The 23,157-nt window shown below is 38.1% G+C and overlaps 1 protein-coding gene across 2 annotated transcripts in view; it reads left to right on the top strand.

The window, feature by feature from the left end:
- LOC133653035 (chemokine-like protein TAFA-1) overlaps positions 1-23,157 on the top strand; it is an 83,774-nt gene that overhangs the window by 2,601 nt on the left and 58,016 nt on the right. The window contains exon 2 of one of the 2 annotated variants that reach the window (XM_062052035.1): positions 1,002-1,146. In XM_062052035.1, coding sequence (XP_061908019.1) covers positions 1,005-1,146 — 142 coding nt within the window. In that variant the 5' untranslated portion in view covers positions 1,002-1,004. The remainder of the gene's footprint in view (positions 1-1,001; positions 1,147-23,157) is intronic. The other variant, XM_062052034.1, reaches the window with a different exon arrangement.

Raw genomic sequence — 23,157 nt, 5'->3', positions numbered from 1 at the left:
TAATGAAGTAGATGGGAATAACACAGAAATGTCAATAAACAATGAAATGCAATGAATAAATACAATAATTAGATTGATTGTCTATTCGGCAACGCCATTTTGTAAACCACAAAAGAAATATATATATATATATATATATATATATATATATATATATATATATATATATATATATATATATATATATATATATATATATATATATATATATATATATATATATATATATATATATATTTCTTTTGTGGAAAAAAAATCCTGCAATATGCATTTTCTTGCCTTTGGATCATATCAGACACACCATCACAACCCAACAGCGGCTCCCAGGGAGCAACTTCAGCATGCTACAAATAAGTTCCGTTGCCTCGATTGCGCTTCAATATAGCCCCGGAAAGGTGGTACATATTACATTTGTGAGTTGAATTTTAACAACATGACCAAACGCCATAAGTTGGACCATACAATATCATGAATGCGGAGTGTCTCTTTATTGACAGCGGGTATACACGTAAAATCCTTTTTATTTTGAAATAATCGGTCTACACACAGTCCTAGTAAATCACCTGCATCAAGCCCACTAATAGTACATTCAATTATATAATTTGCACACACTATTTAGTAAATCAGACCCAAAATGTATTATTTTCTATTTATACCGCTACTATATTAGATTTAATAAGTGCAAAGGTGACTATGTCAATGTTATTTATAGGGTTCATAATGTTAAAAAACATATTTAGAAAGTCGAAAACATGTTTTTTAATGCTCTGACTATGAAAAATATTTAATAACTCCTACTACGTGGAAATTAATTTACCACGGCCAGGTCCTCAACCAGTTAACAGTGATACACTAGGGCCGACTGTACAGGTATTTGGTCGTAAGCGCTGCACAAACAAATGATTCAATGTGTTTTATTTTCAATCTACTGCATGGACTGTACAGTATATTAGTACACCACAGATTGAGAACATGATGTGTTTTATTGCACTCATCCTCAGCAGATGTGTCCTGTCATGTCCTGGCCGCTCTGCCTGTGCCTCTGGGTCAGTGTGACGGCCATTCAGCTGTGTCAGGCCACATTCTACGACACCATACAGCAGCACCATGGGACGAGGCCTGGGCGAACCACCATCCACATGATTGGTGAGCCCTTTGGTCTTTTTCCTTCAGGTTGTGCTTAATACAGATTTTAGCAAAGCATCGAAAGGAGCAGAAAATAACTTTTCACCTGATTATTGAACAAAGATGCTGCTACATCTGCTCTCAGAAAATCCCTAACTTGTTTGGCTTTTCACATTTAATTAGATTGTTGCATGCTTGCTTCGATTTCCTCTGAGTTTATTTCGCTATCTCGATAGAAAAAGCAATTGTTAACCTTGCAGCAAATCAATGTAAGTATTTTCATATGCTTTGATACCCTTCAGCATGAGACGGTATGTGCCAAGGACGCAGTGCAAAGCACAGACATCAGGTTTTTATGCATCACATATCCAAAGCTGTTGTCTGACCTGACTGAGAACTTTCCGGAGAGGATTTTTGATGTTTCAGGTTTCTTTAGTTAAACGCACTTATGTGACGCATTGGGTGTAATCTAAAAGGAGAGATGTCACAACATTGATTCAGTCTTTTTTTGCTTCTTTTGTTACAGCAGCCCTTTTATGTCACAATGTTCAACAGTGATTGTTCGAAACCCTGGTTGTTAAAGGGGAACTGCTCTTGTTGTGGAATTTTGCCTATTGTTTACAATCTTTAAAAAAGACATGACGATGGATGTTATTTATTTTTTATTTTTTGCATTCTAAATATTAAATAAATGCGATCAAAAGTTTGCTTATAATGGAGCCAATGGGAGTCGTGCAATTCCGCCTATAAAGCCCTTAAAAAACATCCAAACACCTCCATTGAGGTTGTATATACATGATGTAAGTATATATGTAATGTAGTAACAGGCAATTTTATAATAACATTTAATATTTACGTATTTTGATCTTTTTGAGCATACACGGCGCATTCATTTCACAAAAGCATCACAATGTTTGTTTTTTTTTCTTCATCATTGATATCTACTCACTGCAGACTTTATGAGAGCCAACAAGCATAATAAAACATCACTTACTGTGAAATGTCTGCTGTCATTAGGATGCCGACGGCTAGGATGTTCATATATTCCCATTTAGATGATGAACCTCTGATAATCTTCACAAAAGTACTGGATGGGGAGCTGGGGGAACACAAGTTTGTTTGTGTCGTCCTCTCCAATTTCGGGTCCTAAATGACTGTCAAAGTGTACCAACTTCTCGGAATACCTACTCAGATGTCTTCTGTGCAGGTGAGATGCATGATTTATGATCTAGAATAAAACTTACAGGGAGCAGGGAAGCCAAGAAGCAGCATACCACTCAATGATGTAAACATACGGACAAACGGAAGTGATCACGTTTATTTTACAAGTTAAAATGCATTAAAAATAAAATCCATTCATCATTATATCTTTCATAATGATTGTGAACGATAGGCAAAACTTCCTAAAATAGTGCAGTTTCCCTTTAAAAATGTAAACGCTAATGAGCATGTCAGTGAACTCACAGTTCCTCCCCACTGTGAACAGTTTTCATTCTTCTTCTTTTTTGTTGTCTGTCTTGTTTTCATGCCAAGCAGGTCAAAAATGTCCTCAGCTTAGTGTCGCCAAATACGAGAGATTTGGTTGCCATGGTTACAGTCAATATGAGAACTATAGAATGGAAGTTAGTTTACAACTTTACAGGCTGCTTTAGTGGAAAAACAATTCAACAGCAGGTGACTTATACAATCAAACTTTTATTGCAGACTCCAACATCCAAGTAGACATACAATCTCATACAGTACATAAAACAAAAAAAATACAGTATAAAAGGCATTATCACATAATATTAAAAAAAAAAAACAGTGCTTGTGCATATTCAGTAATAGGAATCTAATAAATAAATAGATGCAGCAATAAAAAATAAAAATAAAAATATATATATACTTTAAAAATGCGTCTACACATTCTATAAAAGGCACAGATAGCAGTGTTTCCATATGTACGATTGGTACCTGAAAAATGGATGGTAAAAAAAAAAACTAGAATGGCGTTTTCAGCAGTGGACATTTGTGTTTTGCATTTCGTGGCTAATTTGTTTATACTATTTGTAACTAGGAGACCTAAAACCAAAAGCCAACTGCAGAGGATGATGTTTCTCATGAAGTTATAGAAAAAATACTAAAAATATTAAAATAATTCCTATATTTTGATTATTAAAAAAACAAGTAGAACAAATTCACTTAAATCAATGTTATTCTATATCTTAGGTGTTAAACTTGGACGGATGACATTGTCTGTGAGTTCCACTTGCTGTTCTCCATTAAGAGTTGTCCCTAATTGCATTCAGTCCCTCACTGAAGCCCCCTTAGATATTTAGCACACTTTGTACTTTTCTCTCTGAGTCACTGCAGCTGATATTCATGCTACATTGGCTCCCTGCAAATTGCTTAGCCACAGCAACAGCGCACCTATCTAATAGAACTGAATAGAAAATGACCAAACCACTGTGGTTGAACTTTCATTTTCACTAGGGCCGAGACGTGCGTAAATATTTACCAATGTCAGTTTTGAAGGAGAGGAAGCCGTCAACAACTTTAAAGGGAGTGTGCATCTCCCTCACATTGTTTCCTCTATTTGCCTGTGAGACTAAAACACATCAGCAACACATTATGGTCTGCATTTCATTATTATAGGATCATAATGGGACGTTTTGTAAAATGTGAAATTACGTCAACAGAGAAAGATGTCAAATTGTTGAACGACTTTGGCTGCTTAAAGGATTCACAGTCATTCCACTTAGCATGGTGTGGCTCGTGGATAAATGAGATGCCAGTTTTATGAGCAGAGGATGGGCTGCCCGTCCAGATTGATCCTGACACGAAGACATTTGTTCTGCGCTCTGTGTTGTGCGCCTGTTGGATTGGTGGGAGGATTGGGGTTGACGGGTCATGAATTGGTGGCAAGAAGGCCAGTGGCTGCAGACCACTGGGCCAATCATTTATGCCAGCCAAATGCCACAAGTTCAACGCGACCAGTATTACAGACCGGGATTACAGATTACAGAAGATGGGGGATCACTAGGGAACTGTCCAACTGAAATTTGAAATCCATCAGAGAGAAGTCTTTTTTAGAAACCTCCATCACTTTGAGGTACACACAGGGACATGATCCTCTTCATTTGTCAACACTCATTCATATTAGATTCCGGATCAGTACATTTGAAACGGTGCCGGTGCTTAAATGGTGCGATACACTTTTTTTTTTTTTTTATGGAACTTACAGGAGACAAAGAATGTGCCAAAAAATTACTTAAATACGTTGCAATATTAACATTCAGAATTCCAGGGTTCGTCAACGCACCACACCTGCCATGATCGTGATTGGTGCGTAAAGACAAAGTGTTGTGTTCTTGTTAGGGTTGGATACCGTCCATATATGAATCGATATGATACAAAATCTTGGTACCTGTAAATTAATACCAGTGCTCAACAGTACCCATTGTGTGTTCATGTGTTAATTTGTTAAATACGATTTTTTTTTTAAATGTAACATTCAACAGTGATCTTATAAGGATCACTGTGCTGCCCAGTTGTTACTGTATGCCTTGTTTTCTTACACGTCTCAGTCTCATTTGCAAGTACTATATAGTAGACTTTGCATGTATTTGCAATGCCAAGACGTTAGATAGATACTGTATGGTGTGTTGCTTTGTCAGTAAGTAAATATGTATGTAGGCACATTTTATTTATACAGCATTTCTCAAAGAGAGAGCTCACAAATTGCTCCACATGGTGAAAGGGGCTGTTTGAGCAACATTTACACAGATGCCAAGAGGGCGCTATCTTTCCAATGTATTTTACACAGTGTATCCCGACCTCTTACGACGTTACGTACGTAATGACAAACACTTCGTGCACACGTATTAGCTCTGGTTGTTGTTAGCTAATAATAGCAATTTGGATAACTAGCGTTAGCTGTGATTGATTGTTAGTTGCTTCTCTTGAACTGTTTTCCAATGTTTAACAATCATTTTATTCGGGCCAGTAAAAATTGTTATTACTGTACATAAACTTAGTAATGGTGAAAAATAGACACACTTGTAAAACTAATGTGTTGTGGTAAACCACTAATGATAACATTAGATAGCCGGTGGTGTGTTTTTGTTATATTTATTTGCTTTGAAAAATGCAAGTTGCAAAAAGCCCTGTTAAATTACAAACAATACCATCAAAATAAGCATATAGCATGATACAACAACAGAGACATTGAAAATAAAATAATAAATATAATGATAAAATAATCAAAAATAATTAATATATTGAATAATAAAAAATAATAATAGAAGGTTTTTTGTCAGGGAGTAGTCTTTGTCATTAAGCAGAATCGAGTCTTATGTTGTGCCCTAAAAACTGTTTTACTGTAAGTATTGTACTACACACCAGCTGTTTGATTGTAATGTGCTTCTTCGTTGTATGAATTGAAATTGAAATGGTTGAATAACCCAAGTTGGAGCTGTTCAAATTGCCAAATAAAATCGCTAATGATAACCAGTAACACGTATATGGCTAATTCAATGTAAATTAGCATTGAGCTAGCGTATTTTGAAAAGTGGAGCCTTTCTGTTGGTCCATGTGTTTTCTATCAGGCATACTAGTTTCGTTGGCATGGTAAATTGCAACATTACCTAGAAGCACTTTGGCTGAGTCCACTATGATTGCTGCTTTAGTGACAGATTTCTTGCCAAGTATTTGAGTCTGCAACTGGACGTAAAGTCACGTGTAACAAAAGTATCAAAATATTGCACCGTTTGATTTTACATGAATCGATACCCAGTAGTACAGACGGAATTTGCTCGATCCCTAAAAAAGTACCGAATTTGGTGCCCATGCGGGGTTGCACCTGAGCACTGCTGTAGATGTCTTAATACTCTGTGCATCTGTAAGGATGCTACATTATTTTGCCCAATATCACCATTTGTTGCATGTGTTCAAGTCTGCAATCATTAGACACCAAAATGAGACACAATAAGTATATATTCCCCCCATCTGGTTACCATTTAACATCAACACGACTTCCATTATGGAACCGAGTTTCAGTACCCATCCTCGAACTAGTTAAACACAAATGTTTCCATGTAAACATACTCTAGATGCCTACAATATAGGGGATTTTATATCAAAATAGTGCTGCATTCTACATGTCTTTTGACTGCATATTGATATGCTCCATTCGTACGCTGGCAGCTGTACTGTAGAGAGTGTTTCTCCAGAGGTCAGCAAGCTGCATGACCCTCACAGGAGGTGTTTATACTGTATATACGGTCGGTGATTAGAACAAGAAGACCTGCGTCCTGCCCCGCAGCTCTGTTTATGCTGCCTCCCAATCTCTGGTATGGTCAAGGCAATTTTCTGCCTTACTGCTATACAGGCAAGTGCTGCACTCAGCCGTATGATTCATTTGGTGCACATTTATTTGGTGCAAAGACCATGAATGGCGTAAAAAAGAGAACAGATTGTGTTTGTCTTGCATCTGTAAAGCACTTGGGGGGATGATACCTTTTGGGTCGTGCATTCTCGACCCTCAATGGAGGAAAATGCACCATGTTGAAATCACTTACTTGTCAAAACCAAAATATCTTGCTGCTTAAGGGGACTTTAAGAATGGAGTCAGCCAATGAGCTCATGGGACAATATTTCCACAAAGAGTAGTCAAGTGAAGACTGGTGTGCACAGGGGATGAATGAACAGTGTGGCAGCAATTACTGAAGCATTAAGTAAAGCTGGTAAGTACATTTGCTAATGTTCAGTTATGACTGACCGTCTAGGCTGTCAAACTCAAGGCCCGGGGGCCAAATTTGGCCTGCCAACTCACTGCCACGACGTGATTTTAAGTATTTTTGTGAGAAAGCTTTTTATCACGATTTATGGCTCTTTGATTGGTCCAGGATCACTCTTTTTAGTGATGTTGAGTTGGCTTGGAAATATTTTCACGGATTTATCAATATTACAAGCAAACATGCTCCTCTACATAAATTCAGAATAAAAGGTAGAAATAATCCTTGCTTCTCTCCTGAACTGTCCAGTCTACTGAAATAAAGTGATGCTGCCTGGGCCAAGGCTAGAAATATCAAATCCAGGCTGACTGGATGTTTTTTACGCAGCTCAGAGATCGCTTTACTTCTATTGTCAAGAAGTCAAAATCTGAGTTTTATCTTTCGCAAACCACCAGTAGCTTAAACGATCCAAGAAAATTCTGGAAAGTCATAAAAACGTCTTATGGAAGTGAAACCACAATTGATCTGCCATTGTGAAAGACTCATGTAGACTCAAAAATATTAACTGCTCATAAGGTTGAACTTGAAATGGTCACAACATTTAAGTACTTGTCCTTTAAACCTCACATTGAAAAACGTGTGGCTGAACTTACAATTAAATTGGGAGTTTTCTTTTGAAACAAATCCTGTTTTTCCCTACAAGTTAGGAAACGCTTGATTCTGACCACTTGTATGCCTTTGCTAGATTATGGAGACTTGCTTTTTATGAATGCACCCGACTCTAATTTGAAAAAACTGGATACTGTATATCACTGTGCCTTACGTTGTATTACTGGTTGTGGCAACCTTGTCCATCATTGCACTTTATATGCAAAGGCAAATAATCCATCTTTATCAGTACGCAGATTTTCTCGGTGGTTGTGTTTCATATATAAATTACTTCTTGGTCTGGTTCCACCTTATTTGTGTTCTGTTATGTCTAGAGACTCCAGTCGCTACAGCTTAAGATCGCAAGACATACTTAGAATGTTTGTTCTTAAACCCAATACAAATCTTGGAGAAAAAAAAGCTTTCAGAAATGCTGCTTCATGGTCATGGAATAACTTACAGAAGGATCTGAGGTTACCTGAGTTGATCACTTTTGGGTAATTTTATATGTTATGTAAATATATGTGATTAATTTACTTTTAATTGTGTGTGACTGCTGCTGTTTTCTGTTGTTTTTATATGTATATATGTAACTTTTTTTTGCTGCCCTCTTGGCCAGGTCACTCTTGGAAAATAGATTTTAATCAAAATGAGTTTTTTACCTGGTTAAATAAAGAACATTGATTGATTGATTGATTGATTGCATGGTGTCATTTTATGTAGTCCGCCACATTTATATATCTTGCCACATCATTTATGTGGTTCGCCACTTCATTTTATTTGGTCCACAACATTATTTAAAATGGTGCGCCACATCATTTTGGATGGCCCGCCACATCATTTATATGATCTGCCAATTCATTTAGTGGTCCGCCACCTCATGTTGTGTTTTGTTGGTTGTCAAAAATCAATACTTAAACATTTGTCAGTCACTAGGTGTCACATTGTGTTTTATCACCATAAAAGTGGCATAAATGCAACAGTAGTTACTTTTAATTAATGTAATAAAACATTTTACTACAAGTCTTTCATTGTGAAAGTTTTACTTAAGTGGTATTATTGCCCCTGTAATGTGTGCGGGTTTTTCTTTTAAATATAAAATCTTCCAGATTAATGTACTCAAACACAGCGTTAACACGCACACATTTCTATCAGTCCAATATAACCCTGGGGTATTTTGAATAAGCAAAACATCGTCACACTAGACACTCTCAGAGTGAGGAGGAAAATGAGCCTGTGCTTCCTGTGGAGGTGTTCGCTGGGAGACAAAGAGTAACCATGGTTGCCTGAGGTGGCCTTGCACCGTGGTGAACTTCCTCCCACCAAATGACCCCTTTGCTGCATCACACTGTGCACAAATGAAAAGTCATTGATTGTCAACACAGTGAAGACAATCTCTTACCTTGAGGTTGACGTGCAAATGGTTGTGTGTGAGACATGCAAAGTAGAAGGACATGGGGGGCTACATGGACCAGTAACTCTCTTGTAGCGAGGATATCATTAATGCAGAGAAAAGTTATAAATCACTCAGTGTGATGCCTCTCTATTTTAGCTCCTCTTTTTACATTGTTCTTGTAATCAATGTAATCACATTTTGGCTCCGTAGTGACACTTATAAAAGTGAGTGTACAAAGAAGCCTCCAAGGTCGACCACATTGCTTTGTGAGACGCTGGTCAACCTCTAAACAGTGGTACCTCGGTTTTTGTACCAAAAATTCAGATGAATTGCACGAAAGTGCACTGAGGGCCTGATCTACTAAAGGTTTGCGTGTGCAAAAGCATGTGCAACTGTGCAAATTTATTGCTTTATCCAAAGGGGTTGAGACCATCAGTTGTGTTGTGAATGAGAAGGTGTGTCCAAAAGTTTTGGCTTGTACTGTATATACAGTATATATATATATACACATATACATTATATATATATATATATATATATACACATTATATAACCGGTAGAAAATGGATGGATGGAGATATATATATATATATATATATATATATATATATATATATATATATATATATATATATATATATATATATATATATATATATATATATATATATATATAATATATATATATATATATATATATATATATATATATATATATATATATACATATATATATATATATATATATATATATATATATATATATATATATATATATATATATATATATATATATATATATATATATATATATATATATATATGTATATATATATATATATATATATATATACACACATATACATATATATATATATATATATATATATATATATATATATATATATATATATATATATATATATATATATATATATATTCACATATACATTATATATATATATATATATATATATATATATATATATATATATATATATATATATATATATATATATATATATATATATATACAGTACAAGCCAAAAGTTTTAGACATACCTTCTCATTCACAACACAACTGATGGTCTCAACCCCATTGATAAAGCAATCAATTCCACTAATCAACCCTGATAAGGCACACCTGTGAAGTGAAAACCATTTCAGGTGACTACCTCTTAAAGCTCATTGAGAGAATGCCAAGAGTGTGCAAAGCAGTAATCAGAGCAAAGGGTGGCTTTTTTGAAGAGACTAGAATATAAAACATGTTTTCAGTTATTTCACTTTTTTTGTTAAGTACTCCACATGTGTTCATTCATAGTTGTGATGCATTCAGTGACAATCTACAATTTAAATAGTCATAAAAATAAAGAAAATGCATTGAATGGGAAGGTGTGTCCAAACTTTTGGCCTGTACTGTATATATATAGATGTATATGTACACCAATACAGAAACTCACAATAATGTCTGATTGAATGCAAAAAAAAAACGTTATGTCAGACCACTTAAAAACGGAATGGAATTTTACAGTTTTTTTACTGAATAACAAACCCATTTTCGAAAATAGACACGTTTTGAACACCGTTTAACCCATGCAGTCAGTCTAATTCGGCTCCCGAAGCAGAATTTACTTTGGAGTCCCCGACCGCAACAGAGTTTTGGGTTTTTTTACACATTTTTATGTATGTGGAATCAAACTTGAATTTAAATAGATGCGTATTTAGTTCTAAAGTAATAAATGGCAAAAAATTGTTCAATGGTTATTTTCTTTGTGCAAATGAACACATTTAACATCAACACAACTTTGACGGCGCAGGAAGGGCCTCGGTATACAATTGTGTTATGATTTCCAATGATGTGCCCTGTCATTTATGAATTGACATGTTACATTGTTCACACTCCTACAGATCGTGGGACTCTCAGCACAGCGCATGATCTTCGTATAGGGAGGGATGGCCCTGTATGCAGTGTACTGATATCACAAACATGTGGAATCACCAAAACGTGGGATGCTTTGTTTTGGACGTACGTTAGGCCATACAATAAATGAGAAGGAATACAAAACTTTTCATCTAACTAAATCCTACATACTACATACTGGATCGTTTCGCAGCCGAGTGTGAAGCGACTGGGATGGGAATCAGCACCTCTAAGTCTGAGTCCAGGGTTCTCGCCCGGAAAAGTGTGGAGTGCCATCTCCGGGTTGGGGAGGACATCTTGCCCCAAGTGGAGGAGTTCAAGTACCTCGGAGTCTTGTTCACGAGTGAGGGAAGAGTGGATCATGATATTGACAGGCGGATCGGTGCGGCGTCTTCAGTAATGCGGACGCTGTATCGACCCGTTGTGGTGAAGAAAGAGCTGAGCCGGAAGGCAAAGCTCTCAATTTACCGGTCGATCTATGTTCCCATCCTCACATATGGTCATGAATTTTGGGTTATGACCGAAAGGACAAGATCACGGGTACAAGCCGCCGAAATGAGTTTCCTCCGCCGGGTGGCGGGGCTCTCCCTTAGAGATAGGGTGAGAAGCTCTGCCATCCGGGAGGAGCTCAAAGTAAAGCCGCTGCTCCTCTACATCGACAGGAGCCAGATGAGGTGGTTTGGGCATCTGGTCAGGATGCCACCCGAACGCCTCCCTAGGGAGGTTTTTAGGGCACGTCCGACCGGAAGACCCAGGACACGTTGGGAAGACTATGTCTCCCGGCTGGCCTGGGAACGCTTCGGGATCCCCCGGCAGGAGCTGAACGAAGTGGCTGGGGAGAGGGAAGTCTGGGCCTCTCTGCTTAGGCTGCTGCCCCCGCGACCCGATCTCGGATAAGCGGAAGAAATGGATGGATGGATGGATAAATCCTACATTTAAAAAATGTGAGCGTACAAAAACTGAGATGCTACTGTAAATAAAAAGTATATGTTCTAGGGCCAAACTGCTTGTAAATGATAAATGGGTTATACTTGTATAGCGCTTTTCTACCTTCAAGGTACTCAAAGCGCTTTGACAGTATTTCCACATTTACCCATTCACACACACATTCACACACTGATGGCGGGAGCTGCCATGCAAGGCGCTAACCAGCAGCCATCAGAGGCAAAGGGTGAAGTGTCTTACCCAAGGACACAACAGACGTGACTAGGAAGGTAGAAGGTGGGAATTGAACCCCAGTAACCAGCAACACTCCGATTGCTGGCCCAGCCACTCTACCAACTTCGCCACGCCGTCCCTTGTAAAATGTTTATTCTACCAGAATTGATTTAATTAAAAAAAACTTTAACATTTTTAACAAGAATACAAATGAAAAACTGCAGTTTATAACAATCAGAAATACTAAACATAATCATGCCTTCCTAGTGTCTGAGTGCCTTTATTCCGAGTGCTCCGGTTTCTTCCCACTATCCAAACACCTGCCATCTATCCATCCATCCATTTTCTACACTATTTGTCTTCATCAGGGTCACGGGTGAGCTAAAGTTTATCCCGGTTGACATTAGGTGAGACGGGGCGGTACATCCTGCACTGGTCACTGGTCACAGAAAACACACATACAAACATTACAGCAGTGGCGTGCAGTCACTAGAGGCAGGGGAGGCACGGCCTCACCTGCCATCATGGAAAGAAAAAAAAAAGTAAAAAGAAAAAAAATTAATTAAATTGTTATATGTATCCAGTGATTATACTAAAGTTATTTTCCATTTAACTTCACCAGTTTTAGATTATTTTTATTTTTATTTTCACATTTGCCGTTCAAATACTGAGAAGAGACGGTGCGGTGATCAGCAGCCAGTTGAGGCACGTCACTGATTTGTGCCTCAACATGGATTGTGTGCAATGACTCGGCTAACTGCTGGCCTGCTGTGCAGTGAGACCGTATTGCTATATGAATTATATCATACATTTCCATAGTTTAGTTAGCTGAGGTATATAATGTACAGTGTATTTTGTCAACAACTGTATATGTGTAAAGTATTTATTGTGCTGAGCGATCATAAAACTGGAGGCTCGTCTCATAACCCCGCCTCCTGGTGCCAAGCACCTCCGCCGCAGAACGCACCGCCCGACGGGAGCGCCACACCAACCAAAGCCCACACCCAAACCCTCCACGTGCAAGACCGAAAAAGTCACTTAACAAGAAGCCAAAAAGTGCAAAAACAACAATGCTCGTGCTGGAGGAGCCGCGAACAGGGACACAACATTAGGTACACCTGCAGACTGAAGCGCGGATTTCATATTTCATTCATTCACAACTCTTCCAACACGAACACCACTGTTCCCGCACTTATAAGTAAAGGTAAGACCATAATAACGTTTTTTTAATTAAATGTGCTTTTTTGTGTGCTACAGTTTGTAAGTGTAAAGTTAAAGTTAAGCAGGGACGTGCAAATGATTATAGAGGGGCAGGGGCTCAAAGTCAGAAAAGGGCAGGAATTTTTTTTTTGGTCCTTTACACAATATGGAAATGAATGTAAAATTAAATTTGCTAATAGGAAGCTAACTACTTAGATGTGTGTTCTTTGTAGGTAAAACTGATTGCCATTTCTTTTGTGTCAACAAATTATGGTCATAATGAGTTAATTCACATTATCATAGGCTTGGAAGACATGAAAAGCAACAAAACACTGGTTTATTATTAGGCTATTTTTTGTTAAAGATAAGCTCTTTAATATTGAACATTGAACAGTGCAACATGAACTTTGAAAAAAAATACAAAAATAAATACCCAAATGGAAAAAACTTAAATGTGAAAATCTGTCCTTCTTCCCTTAACTTGATGAAAACACCATCAAGTTGTAACTTATGGTCTATCTCACTTAATGCTCAGACTAAACAACTGAAACGCAATACAGGGCCAAAAATATGGACCAGGGGCCAGTAGACGGCTGTATCCTTTCTTTTTTTGGCATTGTGCTGCAGGCATAATCAACATGAATCAAGTTTAAATACAGATGGCAATATTCCTAACAGATAACCTACATCTTATATCCCCAGAATGCTGAAATTATTATTATCATTATCATTGTTCTTCTTATTATTATTGTTATTATTATCATTATTATTATTTTGTTAACCCACACAGTAATAGCAAAGTCACAATAACCTTATATCTAAAACTGTACTGTGAGAGAAATGTGATCCGCCGTAAACGTGCATTTTATTTTGAAAATTAACCCAGTGTTTTATTTTGTACATTACTTCCTGTCCCGCACGATCCGCTCTGCTCTGTGCGGACTTGATGTGCCGTGCTCAATTGATGCGCCGTGCTCCGACGTCCGGCAAAAACAGAAGCTGACACATTGACTAATAGAATAATACAGCGTTTTTCTGAAATATTACCCATATTACATGCTGAATAAGTGGACGGCGACTAGACCATAACTCACAGGTTCAAGTTGCTCCACTGTCACGTCTGAGTAACCCTGGCTGCAGCCCGCAGATCGAGGTGGGGATAAACGTTTAAAGGAAGCGGCAGGCTCAAACAACCCGGTATTACAAGAAAACGTGGAGTTTTTGTACCGCTGTTTTTTTTGTTTGTTTTTTTTACATCCCTGACAGGAATTTACTAATGTTGTTTAAAGAAGAAAACACACAGGCAGAGGGCACTTTTTAAGACGAGGCAAAAAAGGGCAGGGGCTCAGGCACCCATAGGGCCCTATGTGTGCACGTGCCTGAAGTTAAGTATACCAATGATTGTCACACACACACTAGGTGTGGTGAAATTTGTCCTCTGCATTTGACCCATCCCCTTGATCACCCCCTGGGAGGGGAGGGGAGCAGTGGGCAGCAGCGGCGCCGTGCCTGGGAATAATTTTTGGTGATTTAACCCCCAATTCCAACCCTTGATGCTGAGTGCCAAGCAGGGAAGAATGCTGGTATGAGCTTTTAAACATAACCCGTTAACTGCTGCCAATCAAATGGTGAATAAGATACTCTTTAGGGTTCATATGTTTGTAAATCTGACTGTGATGAAGTCAGTGCCTCACCTGACATGAACCTCACCGCACGCCACTGCATTACAGTGTGTGCATAATGGAATGCATTAAGGAATGTATGATAGCGTGAGGGATATATGGTGGTCATCTGCTGTCCTTGCATGTCTGGTCCAACCCAACCTCACTACTGTGATTTGAGCGGTCCCATTATCCTTTCATAATATTTAGTGGTGAGTGGAAGCATCTGATTTTTTTTTCGTTCCATGTGCTGCAAGAAAGGAAGCTGCTGGCTGCTCACACTGACATGAAAAATGGATATTCGGCTGTCACAAACAAAGGTTGTATCCTCTACGTGCGGTTTTAGACACTGACAATTTAATAGCCTTATATAACGCATCCTGGAGGCACATTAGTTTGTCATACCCCCCCCGTTCCCATCCCTTAGACCTCCTCTCAACCGCACTCCCTCTTTTGTCAATGCCGCTTCCACGGTGCCGATAGGAAGTGGCGTGCCTCCTCAAGCCAGAGGCCTCGCCACATCTGCAGCGCCGCGACGAATCCACTTTGTTTTGCCAGTGCCGCACATTCTACTATGATGTGACAATACTGACCCCTTTGTTGGGCGCAAGAAAGTTCTATTATTGCTTTCAAAATGGATTTTCTTGACTTAAATGGCTGTGTTGTGAGGAGCAGCGAGGCTGCTTCCGCAGGGGTTGTATCATGTTCTTTACTGCTATTAGATGATTTTCCTTTCATTCGCCCTGAAAGAAAAAACACATTTCTTTAAGTAAATGGATCTAAGGACAATCAGTGCCTTAATTATTATTGTATGCGCACAGCTACAAATGGCTTTTGCATATTTCAGTATTTGCCATTTATTTCGTCTTTTGGTTGATGAATAATTCATAACAGAGTGCTTCTCCAAGCTTGTGGATATTTGTTTAAACAGCATGTTTAATTGAAGTCTTTCAGCCAACGTGTGGGGGCTATGGTTTGTGGTTACAATGCTTGTATGCAAAATTAATTTCACTTGCCCACAGCTTAATTAATCAACCTGCTTCTTCACCCTCGCATCTCCAACGGACAGAGAATGTGCAAGCATTGAAGAAAGGGATTTTATACTGTGTTCACAACATTACTGTTGTTTTTACACGTACTCAAATAGTATTTCTCCTTTCACTTTTATCATGAAAGAACAATGTTTGTAATTAACAAATTCAAAGAGAAATGATGTCTTACGGTTTAGTATAATGTGAATAATAATAAAGGAGCTCTGCTGAGGACTTATCATAAATGAGGTAATTGTGTGTCCTAATTAAACGGGAACTGCACTTTTTTTAAATTTTTCCTATCGTTCACAATCTTTATAAGAGACATGACGATGGATGTTTTTTTATTATTTTTTATGCATTCTAAATAATAAATAAAGGTGATCAATAGTTTGCATACAGTGGAGACTATGGGAGCCACTCAATTCTGCCTATAAAGACCTTAAAAATATCCAAACACCTCCATTAGGGTTTTATATGTAAGTATATATGGAATGTAGTAACGGGCACATTTATAATAACATTTAATATTTACTTATTTTGATCTTGTTAAACAAACGCGGCGTATTAATTTAAAAAGCGCATCACAACGTTTGCTTTTATTTTTTCATCATGACTGATTATTACTCACTGCAGACTTCATGAGAGCCAACAAACATAATAAAACATCACTTACTGTGCAACGTCTGCTGTCATTAGGACGCCGACTGCTTGGATGTTCATATAATCCCGCTTAGATGAAAAACGACTAATAATCCAAACGGAGAAATGGGGCCAAGTGTATGTTCGTGTCGTTCTCGCCAGTTCCGGGTCCTGAATGGCTGACAAAGTGGACCAACTTGTCGGATTAGATTCTCAGCCATCTACTTTCCGGGTGAGAGGCCTGATTTATGATCTACAATAAACTTCCAAGAATCACTAAAAACTAAACATGTCTAACCGGGTGAAGACACGGTCAAAGGGGGCTGAGGACTTTGGCACATACAGTAAATAAGAGACCGCCCACAAAACAGCACATCCTGAAGAGACGGTCAGAAAGCGGCTTGAAGATGGGCTCTAAAATATAATTCATGCAAAATTTTGACCAAAGAACCACCATTACATGTTACGTAGACCAGTGTTTTTTAACTTTTTTGGAGCCTAGGCACAGTTTGGTTCATTGAAAAAATGCGGAGGCACACCAACAGCAGAAAACATTAAAACATGTAAACTCGGTAGTTGATATTGACAGTAAAAAGTCATTTTTGCAATTGTTGGATATGAAATCAAACCATAACCAAGCGTGCATCACTATAGCTCTTGTCTCAAAGTAAGTGTCACGACCTGTCACATCACACCGTGACTTATTTGGAGTTTTTTGGTGTTTTCCTGTGTGTAGTGTCTTGCGCTCCTATTTTGCTGGCTTTTCATGTTGTGTTGGTATTTTCCTGTAGCAGTTTCATGTCTTCTTTAAGCGCTATTCCCCGCACCCGCTTTGTTTTAGCAATCAAGACTTTTTCAGTTGTGCGGACGCTATCCTTCTTTGTGTGGACATTGTTGATTGCCATGTCATGTATGGATGTACTTTGTGGACGCCGTCTGCTCCACACGCTGTAACTCTTTGCTGTCGTCCAGCATTCTGTTTTTGTTTACTTTGTAGCCAGTTCAGTTTTAGTTTCGTTTTCCAAAGCCATCCCTAAACTTTAATGTCTTTTTTAGGGGCACTCGTTTTTGTTTATTTTTGGTTTAAACATTAGACACGACTTTTACAAAGCAATTAGCTACCTGCTGCCACCTACTGATATGGAAGAGTATTACACGGTTACTCTGCCGAGCTCTAGACAGCACCGACACTCAACAACGGTACTTTATTTGCAGATTGCATAAAATATTTTTAACCCAAATAGGTGAAATTACATAATCTCCCACGGCACACCAGACTGTATCTCACGGCACAGTGGTTGAAAAACACTGACGTAAACCACACAAAAAAATGTAACTGCAGAAAAAATCATATTATGACCCCTTATAAAGATATATTTTCAAAAAGCATGGCTTAATAACTCTGTGAGCATTTAGCCAACACATTGAACACAATTCCCAGTCACTGCAGCATTTAGCACATAGCATGAGGCGATGTGTATGTGTCATCCTTGTGACCTCTGAGCCAACCATGTCCTCAATTCTTTTTGTGTAAACGCCTCATCATCAAGTGCTTCAGGCACATCCTCATTTGTAGACTCTCTGCCATCAGAACCTTACAAAATCAAATAATTTCTTGCACTGGAGCACACATCAAACATTAGCATCACGGTTGTTGCTGGGAGCTAAAATAAACCAGTGTTGGCTCTCTTATGTCTACGTAAATTGTGTGTGCTGCACAGTATATTTATAACATGATAAAAAGCTGAACATATACACCAATTATTGTTGTTATCTGCAACCAGCACAATTTGGAATAAGAAGAGCAACCTTTACTGTTTCGCACGCAAAATAGTACTTCAAATGGAGACCAAGAAATGAATAAGTGGGATGTATGCAACATTTGAGCTAAATGCTAACTCAGCAACAATGAGAGTTTCATGCACCTAAGTATTAATACTCATACTTAAATGATATAGGTTAGGAATGTGTTCGGTTTATAGACTGTGATGTTAGTGGAGTTCACGGATTTGTGGTCAAAGTAGCCAGGGCCTCACTAGTTTTGATGAAAAATTAAAAACATTTTTTAATAATAATTCATGAAATAATATTTTTTCATTTATTTGAGTTTTGAATATATTTTTAGAATGGTTACAATTGTTTTTTAAAATGTTCCTTGGTAAAAATCTCTAAATTTGCACACTTCCTGATCACATAGAGGGCTTGATCTACTATGATCCAAATACGACGCGCTAAACAGCGCGTGGTATTTGTAAAATAGTGTGTACTATTAGTGGGTGAGTTGTGTGTTATCTACTAAGACTGTGTGTACAATTGATAACACACTCCATCAACGTTTTATATACACACTGTAAGTATATATATATATATATATATATATATATATATATATATATATATATATATATATATATATATATACATATATATATATATATACACTACCGTTCAAAAGTTTGGGGTCACCCAAACAATTTAGTGGAATAGCCTTCATTTCTAAGAACAAGAATAGACTGTCGAGTTTCAGATGAAAGTTCTCTTTTTCTGGCCATTTTGAGCGTTTAATTGAGCCCACAAATGTGATGCTCCAGAAACTCAATCCGCTCAAAGGAAGGTCAGTTTTGTAGCTTCTGTAACGAGCTAAAGTGTTTTCAGATGTGTGAACATGATTGCACAAGGGTTTTCTAATCATCAATTAGCCTTCTGAGCCAATGAGCAAACACATTGTACCATTAGAACACTGGAGTGATAGTTGCTGGAAATGGGCCTCTATACACCTATGTAGATATTGCACCAAAAAGCAGACATTTGCAGCTAGAATAGTCATTTACCACATTAGCAATGTATAGAGTGTATGTCTTTAAAGTTAAGACTAGTTTAAAGTTATCTTCATTGAAAAGTACAGTGCTTTTCCTTCAAAAATAAGGACATTTCAATGTGACCCAAACTTTTGAACGGTAGTGTATATATATATATATATATATATATATATATATATATATATATATATATATATATATATATATATATATATATATATATATATATATATATATATATATATATATAATGTAGTAACAGACACGTTCATAACAATATGTAATGTGTTCAACATTTACCATATTTTGGTCATTTTATGCATTACCAGAACTTCTTTCCTTGGCACAATTATTTTCGTTTTCATAGCAGCGCACATCCGACTTCAACAACAAATGCGTATTTCGAGTTCCGGAAACAAACGCGAGTGTGTAGTAATCATGGCAGACTTGGTAACAGCCAACGAAGACGACTATTTTTGGACAAATGTGGATTCACAACCTTATCTTTTTGAAGCTGGATGAATTACTGCTTATAGAAGAGAGCACGAAGAGAGGGTGAAACGTTGGAGCAGAGGGAAGCTGAGAGAGTGAGGTTGGCGTGACTTGCGGGTATAAATGTGGAACTTGGTGTTACGGCGCGTGCGCATACCTCCATTCATTCCTCTGCAAGCGCCACGGAGAGCACTGCTGGACACGCCCCTACACGCTCTGCTTTTGTTGCGCTCCCACACGGCTGTGGACAATCAGGAATCAACGCACCTGTTCCTGATGAGTCGCCACACCATAAGAGCCAGCGTGTCCTGAGATCCAGTGCTAGAACGTAGTTCTCTGATCCCAGTAAGCCGTCACGTCTAGCCCCTCTCCTTGTGCCTCGCTCTCCGTGTTCCTTCTGCCCTCGTCCTCACTTGTCTTTTGTCGTCGCGCAGTATTCCTTCCGCATCCTTGGCCTGAGCTGTGCGCCTCGCTTCCCTGGACTCCCCCCTGGATTTTGACTGCCTCCCTGGATCTTCGACCTTCGCTTGGACACGAACTCTGACGCCTCTTTCCATCCCCCAGACCTTCCGCCTGTATTACGGACCTTCCACCAGCCTCGCTCTTTTGGACTTCCTGATTTCCATCCAACACGCATGCACAACAACTCCTGGTAACATTTCATTGCTAACGCTTCACATAGCCCTGCTTGACACACACATAGTAGCATACACACTCCACCGCATAATTTATACTCAATAAAGTGTTATTGAGCTATACCTTCTGCCATCGTGCCATCTCCTTCCCCCGCCATACGTAACACTTGGAGCCAAGCTATGCGGACATACATGGTGTGCTTACCCAAAGTCAACTTGAAAAAAACTTCCCTGGCCAGCTGGACCAAACAAACAGCTGTCCATCAAGTGAGTCTCTTTAATATTGCTCATGATACACGCAGCACGTCATGGTGTTAGTACAACTACAGTACATACGATGTTGAGCTAGCTGTGTACAAACAAAACATGAAGTGTGGGCTAATACTTTACAAATACTGTAATATGATTGTTTATGTTTTTCAGTCAATACAGATTGTTGTCCTATCACATTGTGTTGTGTATTATAAACTCAAAAGCGAATCAGCTGCTGACGCAAAAGCGAGCTTATCTCTTGCCGTAGCTAGGTTATGGCTAATGCATTATCATGCCGTCCCAAGACGATGTCTTACTACGCTAGAAAAATAGTTCCTCAGTGTTCGCTCTAACAATAACTATGTCGCTACAGCTTGGTTATTATACGGGTCACAGAACGTAAATGAAATATTGTTGTAGATGCATTTTTAAAGTGATTTAGAAGAAGAATGGATTGCTCTCAGTAACTACATTGCCAGTCATCAACAACAAACCGATTTTTACAAATCAGAATGCAGTAAAAACCTCTTTTGTCTTCTTGTCTCACATTAGTGTTGTGAACGATAGGCAAAATTCCTTTAAAAAAAAGGTGCAGTTCCCCTTTAATGTTAATGCTTAACTTAATGTCCAAATAAGTACATCCACCTTGCTGTGATGTCACAATGTAACCAGACTGCAAAACTCATGAACAGAGGCATTCAAAACTATCTGCAAGCTCAAGCAAAAAATGCATGCATGCAGGATTTGATGATTTGGCATTGTTTAACACTATTTATTATCCAAGATTGTAACCATATTTTTTAGGTCAGAAAAGACAAAATTCATCATAGGCCCCCTTAAATTATTTGATGTGAGCATGCTTGTAATCTAAAAAAAACTTTGTAACATGGAATGCTGTAATTCTAGAACCACCAGTACCAAAACAGAGATATTTCCATGGCTATTCACTGTATATAATATATTTTGTATACCAAGAGAGGACATATATACCATGTTTTATAGAGTTTTCTTAAATTTGAAAACATTTTTAATTCAACATAGATACTATTTTAATTCCGTGAGTTAAAAATCCCTTTTGTTTTAATTTCCACAAACGCACACACGCAAGTGCATGCACACACGCATGCACGCACACACAAACACACATTCACTTATAATTTTGGGGTTCAGTGCTATGCACAATGGCACGCAGAGTGCTTAACAAGTGGTCTCAGTTGGTCTTTAGACTAAAACAAGTGACAGACTCATCTATTTTTAATGTGTCTCCCACACAATAAAAGGCACTTTAACCCTGACAGGTAGAAAACATCCTCTCCTCATCATTAGCAAGGTTTTTTTTAGACTTTTGTGTGTGGTTGGCAGCAGTTTTTTATACCCGTCATAGTGCTAGCTGACTGTCTGTATCCTTACAATAGGGCTCTTTTTGCACGGCGAAGCTCCACTATTAGATATACCATTATTTTGGCAGTGTGCAAACTTAATAACAGGTTTTTTTCTCATGTCGCACCAATCTTTGAAGGAATCTGGAGGGGAACATTAGGGTCAAAGAATGAATCAGTGGATTTTAAAAAGAGTTAACTGCAGAGCATTAATATTTTATATTAATTCATCTATAATGGCAACTGTAAGAAGTAATTAGTATTAAACTTTAATTAGTGTGAATTGTTTCTGTTTTAGTACCAAGACAGGAAGTTCCTACACATATTTGCAGCAGCAACACAATCCTGTGCATTAGTGACTGGTAGCAGCATTTGTGGTCACTCAATGGAAGCTGCTGACTTACATTAAAGAGTAAATGAAGGCATGAAAGGGAAGCCCATACTTTTATCATCTGTATTATACATACCTTTTCTTCCTGTTAGAGAATGAAAACAACCTCAAGTTCTGATGTCAGCGGTTCTACCAGTCTGGGTGAGTGTGTGTGTGTTAACGTTGTTTCTCTGTAATTCAACATTCCTGCCCATGGAACAAAAGCTTTTGTTAAATTAATGATAACTTTGTGTTCCTGCTGTTTCTAAATACAGTATTCATACGGGCATATTCCTTCGTGTCTTATGCGCTGATGGTTTCCTGGCTAACCTTCGAGCAAGTAAGTCTCCTGCAAGGTGCAAAAAGACACTTTTCGCTTTTAAGCCATTTTTTATTTATTCATTTTTATTTTTTTTTATTTTTTACAAAAGGTGCGTCTTGGCTGTCCTTGCATTTTGCAGGACTTCACAGGGCTTTTGTCACATCCCATTTCGGCCACTTGATGTGGAATTCATAGGTAATGAGGAGACTTTAGTAATGCAGTGGTTCGACATGTTCATTTAACAATACTGTCGTGTAGAGCCTGGGTTCCCAAAGTGGGGCATGTGTACCCCTTGTCATTGGACACAGGATTCAATTCAAAGTCAGGGCCCGGGGGCCACATCTGGCCCACCACATCATATTATGTGGCCCGCCACATCATTTTAAAAGCCT

Source organism: Entelurus aequoreus, linkage group LG07 (genome assembly GCF_033978785.1).
Source record: "Entelurus aequoreus isolate RoL-2023_Sb linkage group LG07, RoL_Eaeq_v1.1, whole genome shotgun sequence".
In the NCBI taxonomy this organism is placed as follows: domain Eukaryota; kingdom Metazoa; phylum Chordata; class Actinopteri; order Syngnathiformes; family Syngnathidae; genus Entelurus; species Entelurus aequoreus.
Note: the sequence above shows the minus strand (reverse complement) of the source record. Positions and strands in the feature narration are given on the sequence as shown.